The sequence below is a fragment of the Entelurus aequoreus genome, linkage group LG07 (genome assembly GCF_033978785.1).
Source record: "Entelurus aequoreus isolate RoL-2023_Sb linkage group LG07, RoL_Eaeq_v1.1, whole genome shotgun sequence".
In the NCBI taxonomy this organism is placed as follows: domain Eukaryota; kingdom Metazoa; phylum Chordata; class Actinopteri; order Syngnathiformes; family Syngnathidae; genus Entelurus; species Entelurus aequoreus.
In genome coordinates this window covers 21,162,349-21,186,950 of record NC_084737.1, presented here as the reverse complement: position 1 = coordinate 21,186,950, position 24,602 = coordinate 21,162,349, and the positions used below count along the sequence as shown (strand labels likewise).

Here is a 24,602-nt window from a genome sequence, read left to right as displayed (position 1 = left end):
TATATATATATATATATATATATATATATATATATATATATGTATATTAGAGATGTCCGATAATATCAGCCTGCCGATATTATCGGCCGATATATGCGTTAAAATGTAATGTCGGAAATTATCGGTATCGTTTTTTTTATTATCGGTATCGTTTTTTTTGTGGTTTTTTTTAATTAAATCAACATAAAAAACACAAGATACACTTACAATTAGTGCACCAACCCAAAAAACCTCCCTTCCCCATTTACACTCATTCACACAAAAGGGTTGTTTCTTTCTGTTATTAATATTCTGGTTCCTACATTATATATCAATATATATCAATACAGTCTGCAAGGGATACAGTCCGTAAGCACACATGATTGTGCGTGCTGCTGGTCCACTAATAGTACTAACCTTTAACAGTTAATTTTACTATCTTTCATTCATTACTAGTTTCTATGTAACTGTTTTTATATTGTTGTACTTTCTTTTTTATTCAAGAAAATGTTTTTAATTTATTTATCTTATTTTACTAATTTTTTTAAAAAGTACCTTATCTTCACCATACCTGGTTGTCCAAAATAGGCATAATAATGTGTTAATTCCACGACTGCATATATCGGTTGATATCGGTATCGGTTGATATCGGTATCGGTAATTAAAGAGTTGGACAATATCGGAATATCGGATATCGGCAAAAAGCCATTATCGGACATCCCTAATATATATATATATATATATATATATGTGTGTGTATATATGTATATCCTGTATGTGTATATATATTTTATATATATATATATATATATATAAAATATATATATATATATATTTGGGATGGCTTGGCGAAGTTGGGAGAGTGGCCGTGCTAGCAATTTGAGGGTTACTGGTTCAATCCCCACCTTCTACCATCTTAGTCACGTCTGTTGTGTCCTTAAGTAAGACACTTCACCCTTGCTCCTGATGGGTCCTGGTTAGCGCCTTGCATGGCAGCTCCCGCCATCAGTGTGTGAATGTGTGTGTGACTGGGTGAATGTGGAAATAGTGTCAAAGCGCTTTGAGTTCCTTAAAAAAGGTAGAAAAGCGCTATACAAGTATAACCCATTTACCATTTTATATGTATGTATGTGTGTATATATATATATATATATATATATATATATATATATATATATATATATATATATATATATATATATATATATATATATATATATATATATATATATGTATATACTGTATGTGTATATATATTTTATATATATATATATATTAAAAAAAAATAATATATATATATATATATATTTGGGATGGCTTGGCGAAGTTGGGAGAGTGGCCGTGCTAGCAATTTGAGGGTTACTGGTTCAATCCCCTCCTTCTACCATCCTAGTCACGTCCGTTGTGTCCTTGAGCAAGACACTTCACCCTTGCTCCTGATGGGTCCTGGTTAGCGCCTTGCATGGAAGCTCCCGCCATCAATGTGTGAATGTGTGTGTGACTGGGTGAATGTGGAAATAGTGTCAAAGCGCTTTGAGTTCCTTAAAAAAGGTAGAAAAGCGCTATACAAGTATAACCCATTTACCATTTTATATGTATATGTATATGTATATATATATATATATATATATATATATATATATATATATATATATATATATATATATATATATATATATACTGTATGTATGTATATATATTTATATAGAATATATATATATATATATATATATACATATATATACATACAGAATATATATATATATATATATATATATATATATATATATATATATATATATATATATATATATATATATATATATATATATATATATATATATATATATATATATATATATATACACAGTACAGGCCAAACGTTTGGACACACCTTCTCATTCAATGTGTTTTCTTTATTTTCATGACTATTTACATTGTAGATTGTCACTGAAGGCATCACAACTATGAATGAACACATGTGGAGTTATGTACTTAACAAAAAAAGTTAAATAACTGAAAACATGTTTTATATTCCAGTTTCTTCAAAATAGCCACCCTTTGCTCTGATTACTGCTTTGCACACTCTTGGCATTCTCTCGATGAGCTTCGAGAGGTACAATGTAAATCTACAATGGAGATAGTCATGAAAATAAAGAAAACACATTGAAATGAGAAGGTGATTCCAAACGTTTGGCCTGTACTGTATATATAAATATATTTACTTAATGGATAACGTCATTAGTGTTCCCTAAATACTTGGCTTTTAGCATTGAAGTCATGCATTTGTACTAATGTAAACAATTCATAACGAGTATCAATATGAGGAATTAAGGTTATTTAGGACGTTTCCCATTTGCCAATACAAACAGCAACAACCAAAAAACTGCCATTAACACAGACAATCAATTTGTCAATAAATCAAATTACATCCAACCTGATTCCCTAACTGACCGTATTGCAAATGTTGTTGTTTTCCGCTAATCCCTTGAGAACAAACTCAGCCCCACTTGCTAAAGCCCTTACCCAGCGTGCCCGTGCAGAGGCAGTTGTGAGTCCGGGGCGGTGGCTTAGTTTGGTGGCTGTCCAGTATCTGTTGCACTAGCTGCTCCACTGAGAAGCCAGAGCTGCTGTTCCCATTGCTGCAAGTCCACTTGATGCCATGAACTGCCAGGAGAGAGGAGGAGACACAGATGTCAGCCAGCCCAAACAGACCACCAGCCACGCCAGCCCCCCGCCCCATCCACTGCCCCGACCTGCTACTTGACAACAGTAATATAGCTCAATTGACACCTCACAGCGATCTCTGCTTAGGCCTCAAGGCAAACAAACAACCCCCTGACTGGCTTATAATGATTTGTTTTCGTTTTACAAATACACACATTTCCTGCCATGCTTTCTATCAAGCTTTCCATTATTCTGTGATAACAAGAAATGCAAAGTATTGTGTCTTCTTCCCTCTGACTTCCTCTCCTGAGCAACGTTTATCTCCCACCACTACCTTGTCGCTTCCCTGCACTTCTCATTGTCAAAGTTGCCTTTTCTTTCTCTGCCTGCTATTGTGTCCTTTCAATGAGAGCTGATGAAAGTGACAGCAAGCCTCCTCTTTCCACACCCTGACCCAATTCTGGGCTCGGACAGGGGAACTGTCTGGGATGAAACACACCCTAGCTGATGCTGATGCTGCTGCTGCTGCACTCATGGCCATGGCAGAGACTGGTGAGCTCAGTCGAACCTTCCCAGAACGTTCTAATATTGGCCATTGCTCGACTTGCCAACTATCTCAATGTGTCTAATCAGACACAAGACAGATATTAGACATAACTGAAAAATACATTGTGGGGAAAAAATAAAAAATAAAAAAAATAAAAAGAACATCTCTATAAAATTATACCTTTACAGAGGTAATGAGATGATTTTTTTGGACATTATCTGAAAAGGTATTAAAATAATATGTCAATTATTGAGGTTATAGTATACAGTGTGGTATAACTACCTTGTAATATTTTTTTTTCTATTAAATCTCATTCGAGCATATGAGATGTCTTCTGAAGACAGATCGCACCAACGTGCCTTAGAAAGTATTATTCTAGCTGCAATCAGACTGTCCATCCATCCATCCATCCATCTTCTTCCGCTTATCCGAGGTCGGGTCGCGGGGGCAGCAGCCCAAGCAGGGAAGCCCTGACTTCCCTCTCCCAAGCCACTTCGTCCACCTCCTCCCCGGGGATCCAGAGGCGTTCCCAGGCCAGCCGGGAGACATAGTCTTCCCAACGTGTCCTGGGTCTTCCCCGTGGCCTCCTACCGGTCGGACGTGCCCTAAACACCTCCTTAGGGAGGCGTTCGGGTGGCATCCTGACCAGATGCCCGAACTACCTCATCTGACTCCTCTCGATGTGGAGGAGCAGCGGCTTTACTTTGAGCTCACCCCGAATGGCAGAGCTTCTCACCCTATCTCTAAAGGAGAGCCCCGACACCCGGCGGAGGAAACTCATTTCGGCCGCTTGTACCCGTGATCTTGTCCTTTCGGTCATAACCCAAAGCTCATGACCATAGGTGAGGATGGGAACGTAGATTGACCGGTAAATTGAGAGCTTTGCCTTCCGGCTCAGCTCCTTCTTCACCACAACGGATCGATACAGCGTCCGCATTACTGAAGACATCGCACCGATTCGCCTGTCGATCTCACGATCCACTCTTCCCTCAGTCGTGAACAAGACTCCGAGGTACTTGAACTCCTCCACTTGGGGCAGACTCTCCTCCGCAACCCGGGGATGGCACTCCACCCTTTTCCCGGCGAGAACCATGGACTCGGACTTGGAGGTGCTGATTCTCATCCCAGTCGCTTCACACTCAGCTGCAAACCAATCCAGCGAGAGCTGAAGATCCTGACCAGATGAAGCCATCAGGACCACATCATCTGCAAAAAGCAGAGACCTAATCCTGCAGTCACCAAACCGGATCCCCTCAACGCCTTGACTGTGCCTAGAAATTCTGTCCATAAAAGTTATGAACAGAATCGGTGACAAAGGGCAGCCTTGGCGGGGGTGGTTGGGGGCGGGGGCAGGGGGCGTGGTTGGGGGTGTGGTTATTTACAGCTAGAATTCACCAACTCGAGGATTTCATATATATATATATATATATATATATATATATATATATATATATATATATATATATATATATATATATATATATATGAAATACTTGACTTTCAGTGAATTCTATCTCTCTCTCTCTCTCTCTCTCTCATCTCTCTCTCTCTCTCTCTCTCTCTCTCTCTATATATATATATATATATATATATATATATATTTATTTTATTATACATAATAAATAAAATAAATACTTGAATTTCTGTGTTCTGGTGGCTATCCACTAGATGGCAGCATTGTCCCTGTTTAACTTCTCTGTTCATGATGAGTATATCATTTCGGCCACCGTGTTCAATGGAGAATTCTGTTTTACAAAATTTACAGGCAACATACACCTTCCCCTTCGAACTGTCCTGGATGAACTGAAATTCTTGTTTCCATTCGTTTTGGAACTTGCAAGCGTATTTCTTCATCTTGCTCGTCGACGGCGTCGCCATGTCCGCCAAGGTCCGCATTGAGCTGGAGGGGGCGTGGCCTCCAGCTCCGGCTGAATACCGGGAGTTTGTCGGGAGAAAATCTCTGCCGGGAGGTTGTCGGGAGAGGCGCTGAATATCGGGATTCTCCCGCTAAAAACGGGAGGGTTGGCAAGTATGATATATATATATATATATATATATATATATATATATATATATATATATATATATATATATATATATATATATATATATATATATATATATATATATATATATATATATATATAAATACTTGACTTTCAGTGAATTCTAGCTATATATATATATATATATATATATATATATATATATATATATATATATATATATATATATATATATATATATATATATATATATATATATATATATTATTATATATATAAATGAAAGAAATACTTGAATTTTAGTGTTAATTTATTTACACATATACACACACACACACAACACTCATCTACTCATTGTTGTACTTGAAAGTACAATGCTTTGTTAAGGGTTGAATTGTCCATCCTCTTTCTATTCTCTGTGACTATTTTTCTAACCATGCTGAACACCCTTTCTGATGATGCATTGCTGTGTGGCATGCACAAAAGTGCTTTCATCAAATGCACCAGAGTGTGGAATCTTCCATCTCTCCCTAGCATGGCCCAAAACCGGTCAATCCTTGCTTCCTGGGGAAGATCTTCCCTGGCAAGCAATTGGTACTCCAGTACTTGTACCCACTGCTGGTCAGGTCCAATCGCAGCTGCGGCAGACTTTTTTTTTTTGGGGCGTGTCCTCCAGCTCCGGCTGAATACCGGGAGTTTGTCGGGAGAAAATCTCTGTCGGGAGGTTGTCGGGAGAGGCGCTGAATATCGGGATTCTCTCGCTAAAAACGGGAGGGTTGGCAAGTATGGTTACCCATGTCTTGGGCACTAATACACCCCCATACCATCACAGATGCTGGCTTTTCAACTTTGCGCCTATAACAATCCGGATGGTTCTTTTCCGACGTCCACAGTTTCCAAAAACAATTTGAAATGTGGACTCGTCTGACCACAGAACACTTTTCCACTTTGTATCAGTCCATCTTAGATGAGCTCAGGCCCAGCGAAGCCGACGGCGTTTCTGGGTGTTGTTGATAAACGGTTTTCGCCTTGCATAGGAGAGTTTTAACTTGCACTTACAGATGTAGCGACCAACTGTAGTTACTGACAGTGGGTTTCTGAAGTGTTCCTGAGCCCATGTGGTGATATCCTTTACACATTGATGTCGCTTGTTGATGCAGTATAGCCTGAGGGATCGAAGGTCACGGGGATAGCTGCTTACGTGCAGTGATTTATCCAGATTCTCTGAACCCTTTGATGATATTACGGACCGTAGATGGTGAAATCCCTAAATTCCTTGCAATAGCTGGTTGAGAAAGGTTTTTCTTAAACTGTTCAACAATTTGCTCATGCATTTGTTGACAAAGTGGTGACCCTCGCCCCATCCTTGTTTGTGAATGACTGAGCATTTCATGGAATCTACTTTTATACCCAATCATGGCACCCACCTGTTCACCTGTGGGATGTTCCAAATAAGTGTTTGATGAGCATTCCTCAACTTTATCAGTATTTATTGCCACCTTTCCCAACTTCTTTGTCACGTGTTGCTGGCATCAAATTCTAAAGTTAATGATTATTTGCAAAAAAAAAAAAAAGTTTATCAGTTTGAACATCAAATATGTTGTCTTTGTATCATATTCAACTGAATATGGGTTGAAAATGATTTGCAAATCATTGTATTCCGTTTATATTTACATCTAACACAATTTCCCAACTCATATGGAAATGGGGTTTGTATATAGTGGCTCACACAAAGACGTAGTGGTTAGCATATAGGCCTCAGAGTCAGGAGATGAAGGGTTTGAATATCATTTGGAACAACTCTTTATTCCGCTGGGTACTCGGGCTTTCTACCACAAAAACGCCATTAGCTGGCATAGCAAATGTCACAGTGAACCTTGTAAGATCAAAACATCTGGTCTTACAAGCTTGCATTAACTTATGGCATGACTTTGATTTCCAACCCTGGGAAGGAAGAACATGGGTATAAAGGGCAGTGCTGAAATGAATTAATTAATTGAATTTAAAAAATAAATCATCAAAAACCTGACCGAGTGTGTAGCAGATTTGGTAATGCAGATCGAGCTTATCACTGCTAGTCTGCATCATTCTGAAGCAGAATGAGTAGTGTTTACATATTATCTTAACAACAGACATTTATCCATGAAAATATGACAACTCTGCTGACAGAGTGTTTGACGGAGAAGCAGCTCGAAGAAGATACCATAGAAGGCGTACATTACTATGACATAACTTCATAAAACTAATATACTTGTTAGAAGTACATACTATTTTATTGTATTACATAAAAGATTGATTGATTTCAATTCATTTCAATGGCAAGGTTGACTTGAGATACACGTGTTTTGAGTTCAGAGCTCCGCCACAGAACCAACTGAGCTTGTGAGTTGAGGTACTACTGTATTAAGTTAATTAGAGACGTTGCTTAAGAGTGTTAAGGTTAGGTTAGGGTAATTTACTAGTGCCTAAAGGTAAACTTGTTTTGCAGCCACCAAGTGGGGACATCCATTAAATATACAGTAAAAAGTTCAATCTGAGACCCAAAATATAAAAGCCTCTCATATAACTTGTACGCTAATGTCTGTGTAAATAGTTGTTTGCCTATACTGTATGTGTCCTGTGATTGGCTGGAGGTGACCTGTCCAGAGTGTACCCCCCACCCAACTGAAGTTAGCTGGGATAGACTCCAGCTCAGTGGTCACCCTATTTAGAAAATGAATACATGAATATGAAATGGTCAGGGAAATGGAAATTGAGTAACAAAATACAAAATGAAAACAAAATAACAACTTAAGAGGGTTGACTATTATAACTCAACATTTTTGCAGCAGTACAGGCTGTTCACCAACAGATGGCAGTGGAGTTCATGTCTTATGCTCCACTCAACTTACTGTTGCAGGTAGAAACATGATTCATTTACTCCAATGATTCTTTTTTACTATACCAACAAATGTTGAATTATGTTTTACAGTAGGTGTTGAGTGACTTCCAGGTCTTGCATAATGTAAACAGTACAAATGAGTTGAGTGCATGCTCGGTTGTAAGGACAGCGCTTCCGTGACAAAGCCAGCAGGCTTTAGGAGAGCGGAGCATCTGCTCTGCTGATCTGACTTGAACAGGATGACAGAGGAGAGCTGGATACAACTGCTTATGTCCACCATGGGTGTGCAGTCTCCAATTTGTCCAACCAAATCTTGCTTTTCAGTGTCTCCCCTACCCTAATCTTTCATGCGAGACTTGGCACGTTCCTCTTCGTGTGGCCGGGCGCCACTCCTGGAGGCCGTGAGTTGTTGACGTGCAGTTACCATCATGGATGTTTGCCTGTATTTCTGACCGAAGGCTAGGCGCCTAAATACAAATAACAAGGCAGTAGCCACAGAAATAACTGAGGCACCAAACACAAGCCAGTCACATCACCATCCTAACGGTTCTTTGTTAAATGTAACATCACATCACCATGTCGACAAACACAGGCATCTTAACTGGTTGCTAGCGTTCACTACGGCAGTGTTTTTCAACCTTTTTTGAGCCAAGGCACATTTTTTGCGTTGAAAAAATCCGAAGGCACACCACCAGCAGAAATCATTAAAAAACGAAACTCAGTTGAAAGTAAAAATTCATTGTCGCAATTGTTGGATATGACTTTAAACCATAACCAACCATGCATCAATATAGGTCTTGTCTCAAAGTAGGTGTACTGTCACGAGCTGTCACATCACGCCATGACTTATTTTGATTTTTTTGCTGTTTTCCTGTGTGTAGTGTTTTAGTTCTTGTCTCGCGCTCCTATTTTGGTGTCTTTTTCTCTTTTTTTGGTATTTTCCTGTAGCAGTTTCATGTCGTCCTTTGAGCGATATTTCCCGCATCTACTTTGTTTTAGCAATATAGAATATTTCAGTTGTTTTTATCCTTCTTTGTGTGGACATTGTTGATTGTCATGTCATGTTCGGATGTCCACAGTAAGTCTTTGCTGTCGTCCAGCATTCTGTTTTTGTTTACTTTGTAGTCAGTTCAGTTTTAGTTTTGTTCTGCATAGCCGTCCCTAAGCTTCAATGCCTTTTCTTAGGGGCACTCACCTTTTGTTTATTTTTGGTTTATGCATTAGACACCTTTTTTCCTGCACCCTGCCTCCCACTGTTTCAGACATCTACAAAGCAATTAGCTACCGGCTGCCACCTACTGATATGGAAGAGTATTACAGGGTTACTCTGCCGAGCTCCAGACAGCACCAACACTCAACAACAACACATAATTTGCAGACTATAATTACTGGTTTGCAAAAAACATTTTTAACCCAAATAGGTGAAATTACATAATCTCCCATGGCACACCAGGCTGTATCTCACGGCACACTAGTGTGCCGCGGCACAGTGGTTGAAAAACACTGCACTACGGGACGGCATTGTGCACCCAGCTCAGCGCACTTTTCTTTGTTCTTCTCTGACCCCGTGTCTCTCGCCTGAAGACAGGCCTTCTGTCTGTCTGAGTATTTGTTAAAGCTGCTCATGCGCTATCTGTCAGCAGGCTGGGGGCATAGCTGCAGAGAGAGCTGCACGTTTATAGCATGAGACCAAAGGAGTGAATCAAGCTGGCTGCCTTGTCTATGGAACTGTAGCGTGACTGAGTAATGATGCCAATATTTTTGGCCTCTCCTCACTCTCTTGCTTCTTCCCTTTCTCATCAAACACCAGAGGGTGTGAGTGAGGGCAAGGTCAGACAAGGCCACAGGTTCACAGTGTCAGTCTCGTCTCTATTAGCCCAAAAAAGCTCAACCAATTCACAAAGTTCTGATTTTACCTTTCTTCTGTGTCTAATTAGGGGTGTAAAAATGTAAATGTGCTGAAATATTTAGGGAAGGGAAGATTAAGACAATTGATGAGGACAAGAATTGACACAGTTTTGGGGAAATACTGTCGCTGTGCAACATCAAAGGGGCCCTATGATGGTTTTCCTCTTTTCTGACTTATATATGTTGTTACAATGTTACAAAACATGCCAAATTGTGTTGAATCATAAGGCTCATGTATTGCACGCAGTTTTGGAGTCTTTTTAAAACAGTGGGTCATTTGTGACATCACAGATTGACATATGTTCTATACCAGGGGTCACCAACCTTTTTGAAACCAAGGGCTACTTCTTGGGTACTGATTAATGCGAAGGGCTACCAGTTTGATACACACTTAAATAAATTGCCAGAAATAGCCAATTTGCTCAATTTACCTTTAACTATGTTATTATTAATAATTAATGATATTTATCTTTGTGGAAACACTGATAATCTTAATGATTTCTCACAATAAATATGTATAGAAACAGATAAATATCAATATGCAACACTTTATTTTTATATTTTCTCTAAGTGCACATTTTTCAAATTGAACATTTTCAAATGATCACTTCTAAGACAGTCTTGTGAAATCACAATATCCCATTTTAACTAGCTGGCCACTAACATTTTTTAACAAATCATGAATTACTTTGCACCATGTTTGTACAAATAATAACTCATGTAAAATACAAAAGTAAACTCTAAAATTTTTAAATCATGTCACACTTTGAACTGGACACCAAATCTGTTATCTGTTTCTTTGTCAGTTAGTGGGAACCCTGGCATTTCATGCTGTTAACTAGTGTGTTGTACTCTGGTGTGTAACTTGACACTGCAACTCTGAGTTAGTCTTGCAGATGTGCATCAGTGAGGCGTGTTCTGTGTTTGTTCTTGATGAAGTTCATGTCAGAAAAGGCTGATTCACAAAGATAAGATTTTTCCTCATTGTTTGCGGAACCTTCTTAATCTTTTGGACATATTTTCACAGCAATCTGGCCTTAATTATGATAAATGTAAAATGTTAAGGATCGGAAATCTAAAGGGAACGTCCTTTCGCATGGAATGCAAAGTGCCTGTTTTGTGGACAGATGGACCAGTTAACATACTTGGTGTTGTTGTCCCAGAGAATCTGGAAGATCTAGGCTCAGTAAATTATGATAATCGACTAAGAAAGCTGGACAAAATTATGCAATCCCTAACCTTGTATGGTAAAATGTCTATTGCCAACTCGTTAATTATTCCTCAATTTATTTATTTGTTTTTGTCATTACCAGCTCCATCACAAAACTTTTTGAAGATTTATGAGCGGAGGGTCTTCGATTTTGTCTGGAACAGCAAACCAGAAAAGATTAAAAGAAAGGTTTTGTACAAAAAGTATGAATATGGGGGCCTGAAACTTCTCAACCTTGAAGCTATGTGTCTGTCTTTAAAAGCATCAATTGTTCCAAAGATGTATTTAAACACTGAGTGGTACACAAGTGTCCTGTTGGACACAAAACATGTACTGTATCAAAAGAAATTGTATCCTTTTTTACAAGTGATCACCTTCCATTTTTCTTATGTAGAGAGTCTGCTGGGAAACATGGTGGGGTTCATAAAGGAAACAATCCACTCATAGTGGTGTTTTCAATTTTATGTGCCAGAAAAAAGAGACGATATTTTGCAGCAGATAATATGGATGAACTCTAATATTGTAATAGATGGAAAGCCTTTCTTTTGGAAAAATATGTTTGAAAGAGGAATCATTTTTGTCAATGATATTATCAATGAGAACGGTAAAATTATGAAGTATGATGAATTTAGAGCTATGTATGGTGATGCTTGTTCAAGCTTTTCATTTTATCAACTAACTGGAGTAATTGGGAAAAGATGGAAACAAATAATTTATTATGGAACTACTAAATTATTAGTTTGTAAACCTCTAATAAGAAATTCTAGTTGGCAAAAAGGAACTAAAATAAATAGAAAAATATGTAATTTTTATTTAATAAAGAAATCTTTGAAGGCTGCCTCATACAACACAAATGGAAAATGGGAGGACTTTTTTGACTGCCCGTTGCCATGGGATGCCATATTCAAACTAATCTATAAAACCACTATCGATGTGCAAAATCGTTATTTTCAAATAACGGTACTGATTCGAGAGTGTGCAGGTGTACCAAATATTGTGACCGGATAATCTATATATTGTTTATTAAGTTTATTTTTGACTGTGTCGGAAAGAAAATTGCGGCAATTTTCGTCTTCAAGATTTATATTTAATAGTGTAAGTTTTCAAAAGTTACATTTTGATATTTTTGGAGAGGGTAGAGGCTTTAATTTACAATCTGAAGGGAACGCCTCCACACATACACCGTTTGCAGACAGACTAAAAAAATGTGTTATAAATGTGACTCTGACGAAGTAAGGATTCCTGTGTTAAACTTTTTTTGTGAGATTTACACACATTATATGCAACTTAGAGTAAGAGTAAATGCACTGAATAACACTAAGTTGCTCAATACTGCTGGGTATTACAGATAATCCTGATAGAAGAAGGGAAATCTGGTCTGCTGGTTTAATAGCAGAACCTCTGTGGAATCAGATATATTCTGTGAGATAATCACACGTCCTACGATCCCGTGAGAGAAAAACTAATATCTGCTGATTGAAAATATAGGCAGGTTTGTTAAAACTGCACAGTAAGTGAATATATGTGAACATTTCGCTGCCACAAGAGTACATCAGTACAATCTAAAATGAGACCTGTATCAAAAATTAAGCACTGACAAAAAGAACTATGGTAATCAGTTTTTCTGTCAGAAACATACTGTATTTGTTTACAGATGTATTCTAAACGTGGTGCACAATTGACACGGCCTCCCCTTCCTCTACGCAGGTCAAGCAAGCTGTGCGTGTGATACGCACCCATCCACTTTACGTGAAGAAGCGCATGCATGTAAAATGTAAATTAGTTAATGACAGGGCGCTTTATATGAAATTTCAACGCAAATGTATTCCTAGCCCCTTCCTGCTCTGTTACTAATTAGAATATAATGGCAAATGATCCCGTTGGCCCCGGTGGTGCGCCGCGTTAAAGCTGGGCTGGTAAATATTGTTAATGGGACCATTTCCGACTGGCGATGTGTAAGGAAGATATGCAAATTTATGTATTACTTATCTTGAATTTGTTTTTTTTGCACTGAATAAATACATTTTTGAACAATGTCTTCCCATGAATTCCTTCAAATTGAATTCAAGTTTGATTAAACACGTATACAAATATTTTTCAAATAAACAAACAAAAAGAGTGAAAACATTTTGTCATGGGCCCAATATAGCAAGTTGTTGTCTAGAATTCTCTATTGTATTACTACACTAAGAAGGTAAAATAATACAATAAAATATAGTCAATATATTCCATACAGTGGAGTGCAATGTAACCACTGCGAACGATGACAAAAGCACTCAAATCCATCAATATTTACCATAATCTGTAAAATGAAGGCGTAAATAACTATGACTTATTATTTCAGAGCAGTACACCTGTTTACATATTTATATTATGACTACCATATTTTAAAGTTGATTTCAAATACAGAATTTATTTTGGATTTGTAGAAATAAAACGGAAAAAATGTGCGGTAAACATGATTTTCCTGTGCTAAATTTAAATAGGTGCTGTCTGGATCAGATTATGTTAAACTGAGTTTTATATCTTACAGCCTCTGGACCAAATTGTAATGTACATTCATTCAAATTTGGCGGATATATATCTAAGGTTGTCCGCATGGGAGCTTAACAGCTTTAACATTTGGACCAAATGTTAGAATGTCCGTTGGAGTGTGCATGTTTGTGTCAGTTTTGTTGGGCTCCACTCCCACATTTGAACGCATGCATGTTAAGTTAGGTTGGAGACTCTAAATTGTGAATGTGAATGGTTTATATGGGCCGATACCGATAAAATAATATGCTAATTCAACCTAAAGATAATGTTGGTTACACTTTTTTATATTAACATTGTATTATTTTATTTTGTGTTGAATAAAAAAAGAAGTAGCAGGTAAATTTACTGTTAAAATGTTGGTTATTGTACTTTTATTGAACATTTCTTGAATATGGCAGCACGGTGGAACAGGGGTTAGTGCTGGTGCCTCACAATAAGAAGGTCCTGGGTTCTCCCCGTGAATGCGTGGGTTCCGTCCGGGTACTCCGGCTTCTTCCCAAATCCAAAGACATGCACCTGGGGATAGGTTGATTGGCAACACTAAATTGGCCCTAGTGTGTGAATGTGAGTGTGAATGTTGTCTGTCTATCTGTGTTGGCCCTGCGATGAGGGGGTGACTTGTCCAGGGTGTAGCCTGCCTTCAGCCTGAATGCAGCTGGGGTAGGCTCCAGCCACTCCCGCAACCCCAAGAGGGAGAAGCGGTAGAAAATGGATGGATGGTTTATATGGGCCTTGAGATTGTGCCAATGTCAGCTGAGGATAGACCGCAGCTCATTTGCAGTATAGAATATAAATACATTATTCAACAATATTAAAATGTGTAGACTTGTTTAAATTTTCATGATTTCCATCTCCATTATTGACAAGAGCATGCACACAGACAAAAAAAAAGCATAAATGGAAATGTGACATACAGTATATTATGTATAATACATGCTGTATTATTATATTAACCATTCAATAATTTTATACAACTATGCTGCGTTCAATACAATTGGATTTTACAGGTGTCCTTGTTTGAAGGGTCTGGAGAGTACACCTAACATAACACAACATGACTTGATCAAGGTCCTCATCTTTTGCTTTAATTAGGCGACGCTATCCAATTGTACCACAAGATGGCAATGTTGCTCCATTACGCAGCTTACGTCAGCACTAGTCTTTTAATGTAACAAGGACGCTAGAAAGAAAAGAAAAGATAAAAGGCAAAGACAGAGAGGTTTTTTTTTTTTTTTAACATTTTATGGATCCCCTCGTACAGCCTAGCAGCAAGAAGGCGTCACCCTCTTTGTCCCAACAACTCCCAAAGTTAATGACTTAAAGCATTACTGCAAATGGTGCTTGCTTTTTACATTAAGTCACAGATGTAATGAACACTGTAGGCCATTGTTGCTCGGCGGCTGTCCCGAGGTAAGGCTTTATGTCCTGAAAGTGACATGAAGCTGAGCAGTGAGGAGGATAATGATGTAGACAAAACCTACGTGATGATGCCTGTCAGTATACGCAAGTGAGTGTCTTTAAGGCTGCTGACAAGCGGCTCTTTACCTTGCCCAGGCACACATAATTGGCCGTTGGAAGTCATCGCCCTGCGATCCCCTGCTCGACTCCCCCAAATCACAGACGAGTTGTTATGAGTATTAACAGCTCCCTGAAAGATTTCCGAGCTTCGCAAAAGTCCCAATTTGATTGTTACCATCATCTGACAAACCCTGACCTTTTTCCACAACATCACCTCAGTCTTCAGGCATGCCCAGAGACTTGTAAAAAACACATCTCGCATCTAACAGAGCATTTGTAAAGCTGATAACAACACGGAGAGGGTGTGTGTTAGGGATATTTCCTGGTGAGTCACACATTCCTAACCTGACTCTCGCCAGATCCTTGTAGTTCGCTGAGCTCCACACAAGGATCTGGGACTTCTCAATAGGAGATGTATTTCAGAAGGCGGGGCCTTCTAAAAAAAATCATTGTATGTGATTGGATAAACCACTTGTCCGCTATCTTGAATGACGTGCTACTTCAACCACTCACATCGAAATCAACCCGTGACGCTGATGAGAGCGACGCTGGGAAATCCAAAACAGAACAGCTGACATATTGGATAACGACAGAGCGAAAAGTTAGATAACTTTTACTGAAACAACGCAGCAATTTCTGTAGATCAGTGGTTCTTAACCTGGGTTCGATCGAACCCTAGGGGTTCGGTGAGTCGGCCTCAGGGGTTCAGCGGAGCCTCCGCCACGGAGGTAAAGAGATATCCGACTTATCGTGTAAATAAAAACTTCTCCCTATCAGCGTATTATGGATACCCTCAAACAATGTTCCCTCTAGTTTTCCATCTGATTTGCAGGTTTTTTGATTGATCGATTGAAACTTTTACTAGTAGATTGCAAAGGAAGAGAATACCGGTACATTATATGAAACAGTACAGTTTACACAGTACAGCACGTATTCCATACAATTGACCACTAAATGGTAACACCCGAATAAGTTTTTCAACTTGTTTAAGTCGGGGTCCACGTTAATCAATTCATGGTAATGTGTTTAAGGTGTGTAATTTGTTGTGAGTTCATGCACGGTATTGGTTTTGTTCTTTGAACAAGGTGATGTTCATGCACAGTTCATTTTGTGCACCAGTAAAAAAAAACATATACATATTTCTTGAATTGAAAAAACATTTTATTTTTCACTAAAGAAGGGTTCGGTGAATGCACATATGAAACTGGTGGGGTTCGGTACTTCCAACAAGGTTGAGAACCACTGCTGTAGACGATCAATGTCGTTTGTGCAAAGAACATATGCGAATAAAGGGCTTAATTGGGAACAGCAAAAAAATATTTCCCAAAGTCGGCAACAAAAAAAGCATAGACGAACGTCTAACAGAACTTGGTTTGAAATTGTTGAACGTTCGGGAGAGACCGTGTCGTATATGCTTAGTTGCAATAGCAGAATCAATGTCAGCACATGACTCCTCGCTGCATGTTGCCATTGTTGTTTGAATTAAACAGTCGCTTCGGCACTACGTCACATCAATGAAATCCCGCCAGGCAATCCTGATTGGTTCATTCTTTTTTGCTATTTGAAGGAGTTTGCATTGCCCTCGATCCCAGATCCTTGTGTGGAGCTCAGCGAACTACAAGGATCTGGCGAGACTCAGGTTAACACATTCCTGCTCCCATGCGCTAACGTGAATCAATAACAGACGGGCTGTCATCCTCTTGCCCTGACGTCCTCCTCGGGTCAGTAAGGGACGCACTTTAGGCTTGGTCTGAGTGGAGCCAGGGGTATGGGAAGAGCCGACCTTTGACCTGCAACTTGCAAATGGCTGCAGGAAGTAGGGACAGTCAGATGCTCTCTGACTGAGGTACTCAGGGCATTTAGTGTAGCAGCTATCAGCTAATAAGAGCTGACATTGGATCCTCAGACTAAATAAGTCTAAGGCAACATTGAGGGTAGATGACTCCACGCTAGTGTTGTCCCGATACCAATATTTTGGTACCGGTACCTGTACCAAAATTATTTCGATACTTTTTGGTACTTTTCTAATTTAAGTGGGCCACAAAAAAATTGCATTATTGGCTTTATTTTAACAAAAAATCTTACGGTACTTCAAACATATGTTTCTTATTGAAAGTTTGTCCTTAAAAAAAAAAAAAAAAAAATTGTCTGCTGACGTATGCAGTAACATATTGTGTCATTTTCCATTCTATTATTTTGTCAAAATTATTAATGACAAGTGGTAGAAAATGAATTATTAATCTACTTGTTCATTTACTGTTAATATCTGCTTACTTTCTCTTTTAACATGTTCTATTACACTTCTGTTAAAATGTAATAATCACTTATCATTCTGTTGTTTGATACTTTACGTTAGTTTTGGATGATACCACAAATTTGGGTATCAATCCGATACCATGTAGTTACAGGATCATACATGGTCATATTCAAAGTCCTCATGTGTCCAGGGACATATTTCCTGAGTTTATAAACATAATATACATTTTTTAAAAACGAAAGAAGATATTGTGATGCCAAAAAATATTGACGTAATCATAGTAGTATCGACTATATACGCTACACTACTTGGTATCATTACCGTGGATGTTAGGTGTAGATCCACCAAGGGCGTTTGTTTACATTTTGATGCCGGTGAGCTACGGTGTGTAGTGAAGCATGTTTAGCTATTCCTCATCCTGCAGGGATGTTACTTATAAGAAACGTACTTTATTTGTCGCCATGGAGACCAGGATTAGTGATTCAGAAGTAGCTAAAACACTGCCGATGGCGGATGAACATTAGCCGCTAGCTAGCTAGCCATGTCTTAAAGCATCTCTTCCTGAGTGCGTTTTAGTGTTATAACTTCAACTTTATCGTTAGTTTTTAAGCCAAAATGCGTCTGTTCTCTCTTTTCTGTCTACACACTGTGTCTGCTTGTAAGTACTCCGTGATTGTGCACTGCAGAACATGCTCGTCTGCTCGTAAACAGCAATGTCACGACATGACGGCGACAGGGGGCACGGGGGCGTGGCGGACCGGTACTGTTCAGAGGCGGTATAGTACCGAATATGATTCATTAGTATCGCGGTACTATACTAATATACCGTTATACCATACAACCCTACTCCACACAAAAGCTTTAAATAGAATATGGCAAAACAATTAGTAGTTCAGATAAACACTCACACATGGGTTTGAGCTGGCCGATCAGCTCCTCCTTGGTCCACTTGGCCCACTCCTTCTTGTCCGTATTGATGGAACACAGGATTGGACCACATGGTTTCCCACAATCCTCAATGGCTGGCACATTCAAATAATGGACGAGCACAATGTCAGGGTTCTGTGGGGAGAACAGAGATGAGATTATGTGTGGTGTCAGCTGCACAGGGAACACGCTCCATGCTCTCGAGGATGCTCCAGCAAAGAGTGCAAGTGACACATGGACGTGTGGCTCAGCTGGGAGTGTTTTCACCAGCCTGAAAGGCGCCAGCTGGTTAATGAGAAGTCAAACTGGAAACAGTACATCGCAACACATAACTGACAAAAGCGAATCCGTGATCATTTTCCTCGTGTGCATTTGGATTTGTCCACGTGCACTTGCTTATTTGCATGGAGGAATTAATTTTAGCATTTTGTCAAGTCTTCCCACATGATGAGTTGAGTAAGTTGCCCTATTCATCCATCCATTTGCTACCACTTGTCCCTCTCGGGGTCACGGAGGGTGCTAAAGCCTATCCCAGCTGCACTCGGGCGGAAGGCGGGGTACACCCTGGACAAGTCGCCACCTAATGGCAGGGCCAACACAGATAGACAGACAACATTCACACACTAGGGCCAATTTCGTGTTGCCAATCAACCTATCCCCAGGTATATGTCTTTGGAGGTGGGAGGAAGCCGGAGTACCCGGAGGGCAGTGGCGTGCAGTCACTAGAGGCAGGGGAGGCAGGGCCTCACCTGCCATCATGGAAAGAAAAAAAAAAGTAAAAATAAAAAAAAATTAATTAAATTGTTATATGTATCCAGTGATTATACTAAAGTTATTTTCCATTTAACTTCACCAGTTTTAGATTATTTTTATTTTTATTTTCACATTTGCCGTTCAAATACTGAGAAGAGACGGTGCGGTGATCAGCAGCCAGTTGAGGCACGTCACTGCGTTGTGCCTCAACGTGGATTGTGCGCAATGACTCGGCTAACTGCTGGCCTGCTGTGCAGTGAGACCGTATTGCTATATGAATTATATTATACATTTCCATAGTTTAGTTAGCTGAGGTATATAATGTACAGTGTATTTTGTCAACAACTGTATGTGTGTAAAGTGCTGAGCATTCCTAAAACTGCTGCGAAGACACACTGTGTGAGGCTCGTCTCATAACCCCGCCTCCTGGTGCCAAGCACCTCCGCCGCAGAATGCACCCCCGATGGGAGCGCCGCGGCCACACCAACCAAAGCCCATACCCAAACCCTCCACGTGCAAGACCGAATCCACCCAAAAAAAGTCACTTAACAAGAAGCCAAAAAGTGCAAAAACAACAATGCTCGCGCTGGATGAGCCGCGAACGACTGCAGGGACACAACATTAGGTACACCTGCACTGCATGTTCATATGTTTGTAAATCTGACTGTGATGATGCAGTCGTGCCTCACCAGACATTAACCTCACTGCACGCCACTGCCGGAGAGAACCCACGCAGTCACGGGGAGAACATGCAAACTCCACACAGAAAGACCCAGAGCCCAAGCCCCAGCACTGTTGTTTTCAAAGACCTTCTGCAAAAACACTGGTCAAAGATCATCTTTATGACAGCATTTAGTATTTTTAAGAATCTGCTACAAATATGACAGTCTCTCACAAGTTTTTTTAACTGAACTCGCGGGCCACCAGTTGAATAACTCAAATGATGAAAATGAAAGGACCTAAAATGGAACCATGAGGAACACTACTAGTGGAGCTAAAGAAGTTCAATAAAACAACTACTGAGTGAATCTGAAGTAAACAGACTACTAGGGATGTAAATCTCTTTGTGGTGGACGATTCCATTCGCATCTCGATACACGGGTTACGATGCGATTCAAAAACGATTTGTTTATAAAACAGAATGATTCGATGCAATTCGATTTAATGTATGAACGATTCATTAAGATTCGATATGGTGTATGAATCATTCAATTGTATGGTTAACATTTGTTGAAGGACACATTCCTTTTTACACCACAAAAGAACAAAAGCATTCCTTCCTATGCAAACGCTCCTCCTCATGTTAGAGCAGTGGTTCTTAACCTGGGTTCGATCGAACCCTAGGGGTTCGGTGAGTCGGCCTCAGGGGTTCGCCGGAGGTCAAAACACACCCGACTTATTGTGTAAATACAAACTTCTCCCTATCGGCGTATTATGGATACGGCAACAGTGGACTGGTTTGCAGGTGTGTAGTTTGTTGTGAGTTTATGCGCTGTGTTGGTTTTGTTGTTTGAACAAGGTGATGTTCATGTACGGTTCATTTTATGCACCAGTAAAAAAACATGTTAACACTTTAGTATGAGGAACATATTCACCATTAATTAGTTGCTTATTAACATGCAAATTAGTAACATATTGGCTCTTAACTAGTCATTATTAAGTACTTATTAATGCCTTATTCGGCGTGGCCTTATTATAACCCTAACCCTCTAACCCTGACCCTAACCCTAACCAAATAACTCTGAATTAAGTCTTTATTACTTAGAATATGTTCCCCTAGTGTCCAAATAACTCTAAATTAAGTCGTTGTTACTTAGAATATGTTCCCCGTACTAAAGTGTTACCAAAACCATATAACTTTGTCTTGAATTTGAAAAAACAAACATTTTATTTTTCACTAAAGAAGGGTTCGGTGAATGCGCATATGAAACTGGTGGGGTTCGGTAACTCCAACAAGGTTAAGAACCACTGTGTTAGAGGATAAAAAGTTAGGACCTTGGCACCAAGCGCTCAGACAAGATCTGTCCAAGCTAAGTCTATGAGCATGAACTGATGAAAACTACCCGGGTGAGAGGCCAAACGTCTTCTAAGACAAAAAAAAACAGTTGAATGCCACGAGAATAACAATAACCTGATGAATGAGAACCTCCATAGATACATTCATCTTCAAATACAAAAATAAAACACATTCTATAAATATGACATGCTTCCAGTAATTACATTTTTTTAAAACACAACATATATCCCCAAATATATGTTTTAAAGTAAAAAGGCAAACACATGTCACATGTCAAATATATTTATTTTCCAAGAGTCAAGTCAAATCAGTGTTTTCACAGACGCCTAGGGGGGCGGGACATCCGGGACAAGGATGGGAAGCAAGTGAAGTGTGTTTTGGAGTTGAAAGGGGAAAGGAAAGTTGCCGGAAAAGAGAGCAAGACACGGAGATTGAGCCCTCTTTACGAGACCATTGCATTGTGTGAAATAAAGAAAGACAAACTAGGAATCTGTCTGTTCTGCCATTACTTGGGATGTTACAATATTGACGGACTGCAAAGGATGGAGACGGTCCTTGGTGTTGACATTACGTATCTTGTGGGTAATTATTTGGCAGGGAGATGCGACTCTCACGTTCTAAACATAAACTGTCCACTGATTGCCAGTCTCGCGCGACACCCGCTCTATGTGTCTACGTCTATTCTCGTCTCCATTTACGGAAGTAATGTAACAAGCACGTGACTCTTCACGGACAACCCTGGCTCTCGTGTCGTTTTAAAGACAAAAACCGTCAACTGATTTTCAGTTCTTGACTTGACTTGACTTTATTAATTCATGCTTGCAGTGGAGTCAGGGCCCCAATGAAAAAACAGCTGAACTTTACAATGAATATCAAACAAACAAACAAAAATAAAAAAAATGAAAAGAACAGACAGTATTTTATATAAAAACAACATTTTCAGGGCAACAGCAGCATGGAAACTATTAGCATTCTGGTATATGACTGTATTACTTATTTAATTAGATAGTGTCATTATACAGCTTAATTGCAGTATGCAGGGTAGAGTTTCGGCGCAACAACTGATTTATGTGTCTACAATTGCTTAACCTAAGGATTTACAACTGAACATTATCGATTGAAGGCACTGTAAAGTTAAAGTTAAAGTACCACTGATAGTCACACACACATTAGGTGTGGTGAAATTACTCTCTGCGTTTGACCCATCCACCCCCTGCGAGGTGAGGGAATCAGTGAGCAGCAGCGGTGGCCACGCTCGGGAATCATTTTGGTGATTTAACCCCCAATTCCAACCCTTGATGCTGAGTGCAAAGCAGGGAGGTAATGGGTCCCATTTTTATCATCTTTGGTATGACTCAGCCGGAGTTTGAACTCATGACCTACCGATCTCAGGGCGGACACTCTAACCACAAGGCCACTGAGCACCACAACCGCTCGTGCCACCTTTCAAACCGGGTATCCGGTCGCATCGGTTTGTCGTTAACAACCCTAGAGGCTACAGCAGCACTTGAGTTGCACAAATCCCATTAAGAAAACATGTGTAACAGCCAAAAAGGAGCGGACTTAAAGGAGTCCCTTGAGGTACACCTCAGTTATGTAAATTACACAGTAGACAAAAAAGCAGCAAAGTTAAAATGTCGATGCAACAATGTCAATGTCTTTACAGTGGTCCAAGTTCCTCTATACAACAGGAGCACTTAGTTTTTTTTTAGAAATTTGATGCAAAAATGTTTGTCTCCCAAGTTTCGAACTGAACTCAGGGACTGGTATGGTGTTGCCCTCGGGCCACCAATTGAATGGCCATTCCCTAAATGAATGCCAAACTAAACAATTTGCAGCCTGTATGTTGCTAAAAGGTACAGCAATTTTCTTTAAACCGACATATTTGTGGATAATAAATATGAAGTGATGCACTTGCAATAAATCAGGAAATTCCATGGCTGCCAAGTTTAGCAAAAAGATTAGCAATAGATTTCTTCATCACTTGTGAATTATTATAGTTATTGCCTCCAAGTACAGTATATCGACACTTTGAAACATGAGATACAAATCTAAGCTGTACGTGATGCCAAATACTATTCAAATGGCCGAATATATGCCTAAGGGTGGCCTATGAAAAAATAAAACACCACAACAAGTCAACATAAGGAGCATGCAGCCATTTGGCGCTAAACAAGACGTAAGAATGGACAAACAACAAAGACGCTGATAGAGAAAAATGCAATGACAACATGTGTGTGCGACTGCAGGTTGAAGCTTCATCAGTACTAAGTGGCAAATAAATCAAGGCATGGCTACAGTAGGTCCGTGCGCCCTCTCACTGTGTATACCATTAATCAGGGGACCAGACACCCCCGCTCAGTCTCGTTTTCTCCCCTTTCATCAGACAGGGGTATGACTGGGGGCGACCGGGCCCAGAAAAAACAATTACTTCTGTGAAAAAGAACCCTAAACATACAAACAACCTGCTGACCTCTCTGATGATTTCGCTTCTAGCATGAGTTGCACATCGCTATGCTATATCCCCCTGCTTTTGCTTGTCTTCTGTCATTGATACGGACACCACACAAATAGCAACTGCCCTGTCTGGATGCAGATGGAAAGGGGGTGGGGTGGGTGTGTGTGTGTGCCATGCACCCAGATGGCATCACCAGCTGTGTCAACGGTGAAACCATGCCCTCCATCTTTTCCTGGGAACACAGGGAATACAGACGGCTTTGTGAACGTATGTAAATGAAAGGTGCAATTGAAGCAAATCAAATACAGCTCACATGTATGTGCAAACACCATCTCCTCATTTTTTAACCATACTTCACAGAGGCACTAAACGCAAAGCTAAAATACCAACAGCTCAAACCCAAGCAAAGTGCCTTGCCTCACTATTTTAAATCTCTTGTAAAGCATGGGGGAAGCCAGAAAGCTTTTCCCACAATCTTGTTTTCCTTCTTTCACACTTCTTACTTTGAGCAACACCAGCACAGCGCACGCACACGCACCTCCATTCAAAAGAGCAGAAATCAACACAATGAAAATGTGAAATGTGAAGTGTCACATAAATCTAGCAGGATGGTGATTTAATTTAATTTCCTTCTGGCTGCTTTTTTTTTTTTTTCACTTTGCAATATCACAACCCCAACAACGGGAGGGGTGGGGATGTTGAGACGGTGGCATAACATTTTCCCGATTACTCTTTTCCAGAGAAAATGAGATCTCAATAATTTATTGATTAATTGTATAATACATGCTTTGGGTTGTTTTTATGCATTTCTTTTCCCAGAGGGATGCTTCACCTCAGCAGTGGAAGGGAAAGCTTAGATGCCTGTGGGGTGCATGTGTGTCTTAATGTGCATATTTGTATGATCCCATGTGCGCGTGTGAGGTGAAAGTCTATAAATAA

General features: G+C 39.7%; 1 protein-coding gene across 2 annotated transcripts in view; it reads right to left on the bottom strand.

The window, feature by feature from the left end:
* Window positions 1-18,538, bottom strand: part of LOC133653500 (calmodulin-binding transcription activator 1-like) — a 91,696-nt gene extending 73,158 nt beyond the window's left edge. For both annotated transcript variants that reach the window (XM_062052833.1, XM_062052832.1), the window contains exons 1-2: window positions 18,417-18,538; window positions 2,506-2,646 (exon numbers count right to left, since the gene is read on the bottom strand). In XM_062052833.1, coding sequence (XP_061908817.1) covers window positions 2,506-2,646; window positions 18,417-18,420 — 145 coding nt within the window. In that variant the 5' untranslated portion in view covers window positions 18,421-18,538. The remainder of the gene's footprint in view (window positions 1-2,505; window positions 2,647-18,416) is intronic.
* Between the last annotated feature and the right edge of the window lie 6,064 nt (window positions 18,539-24,602).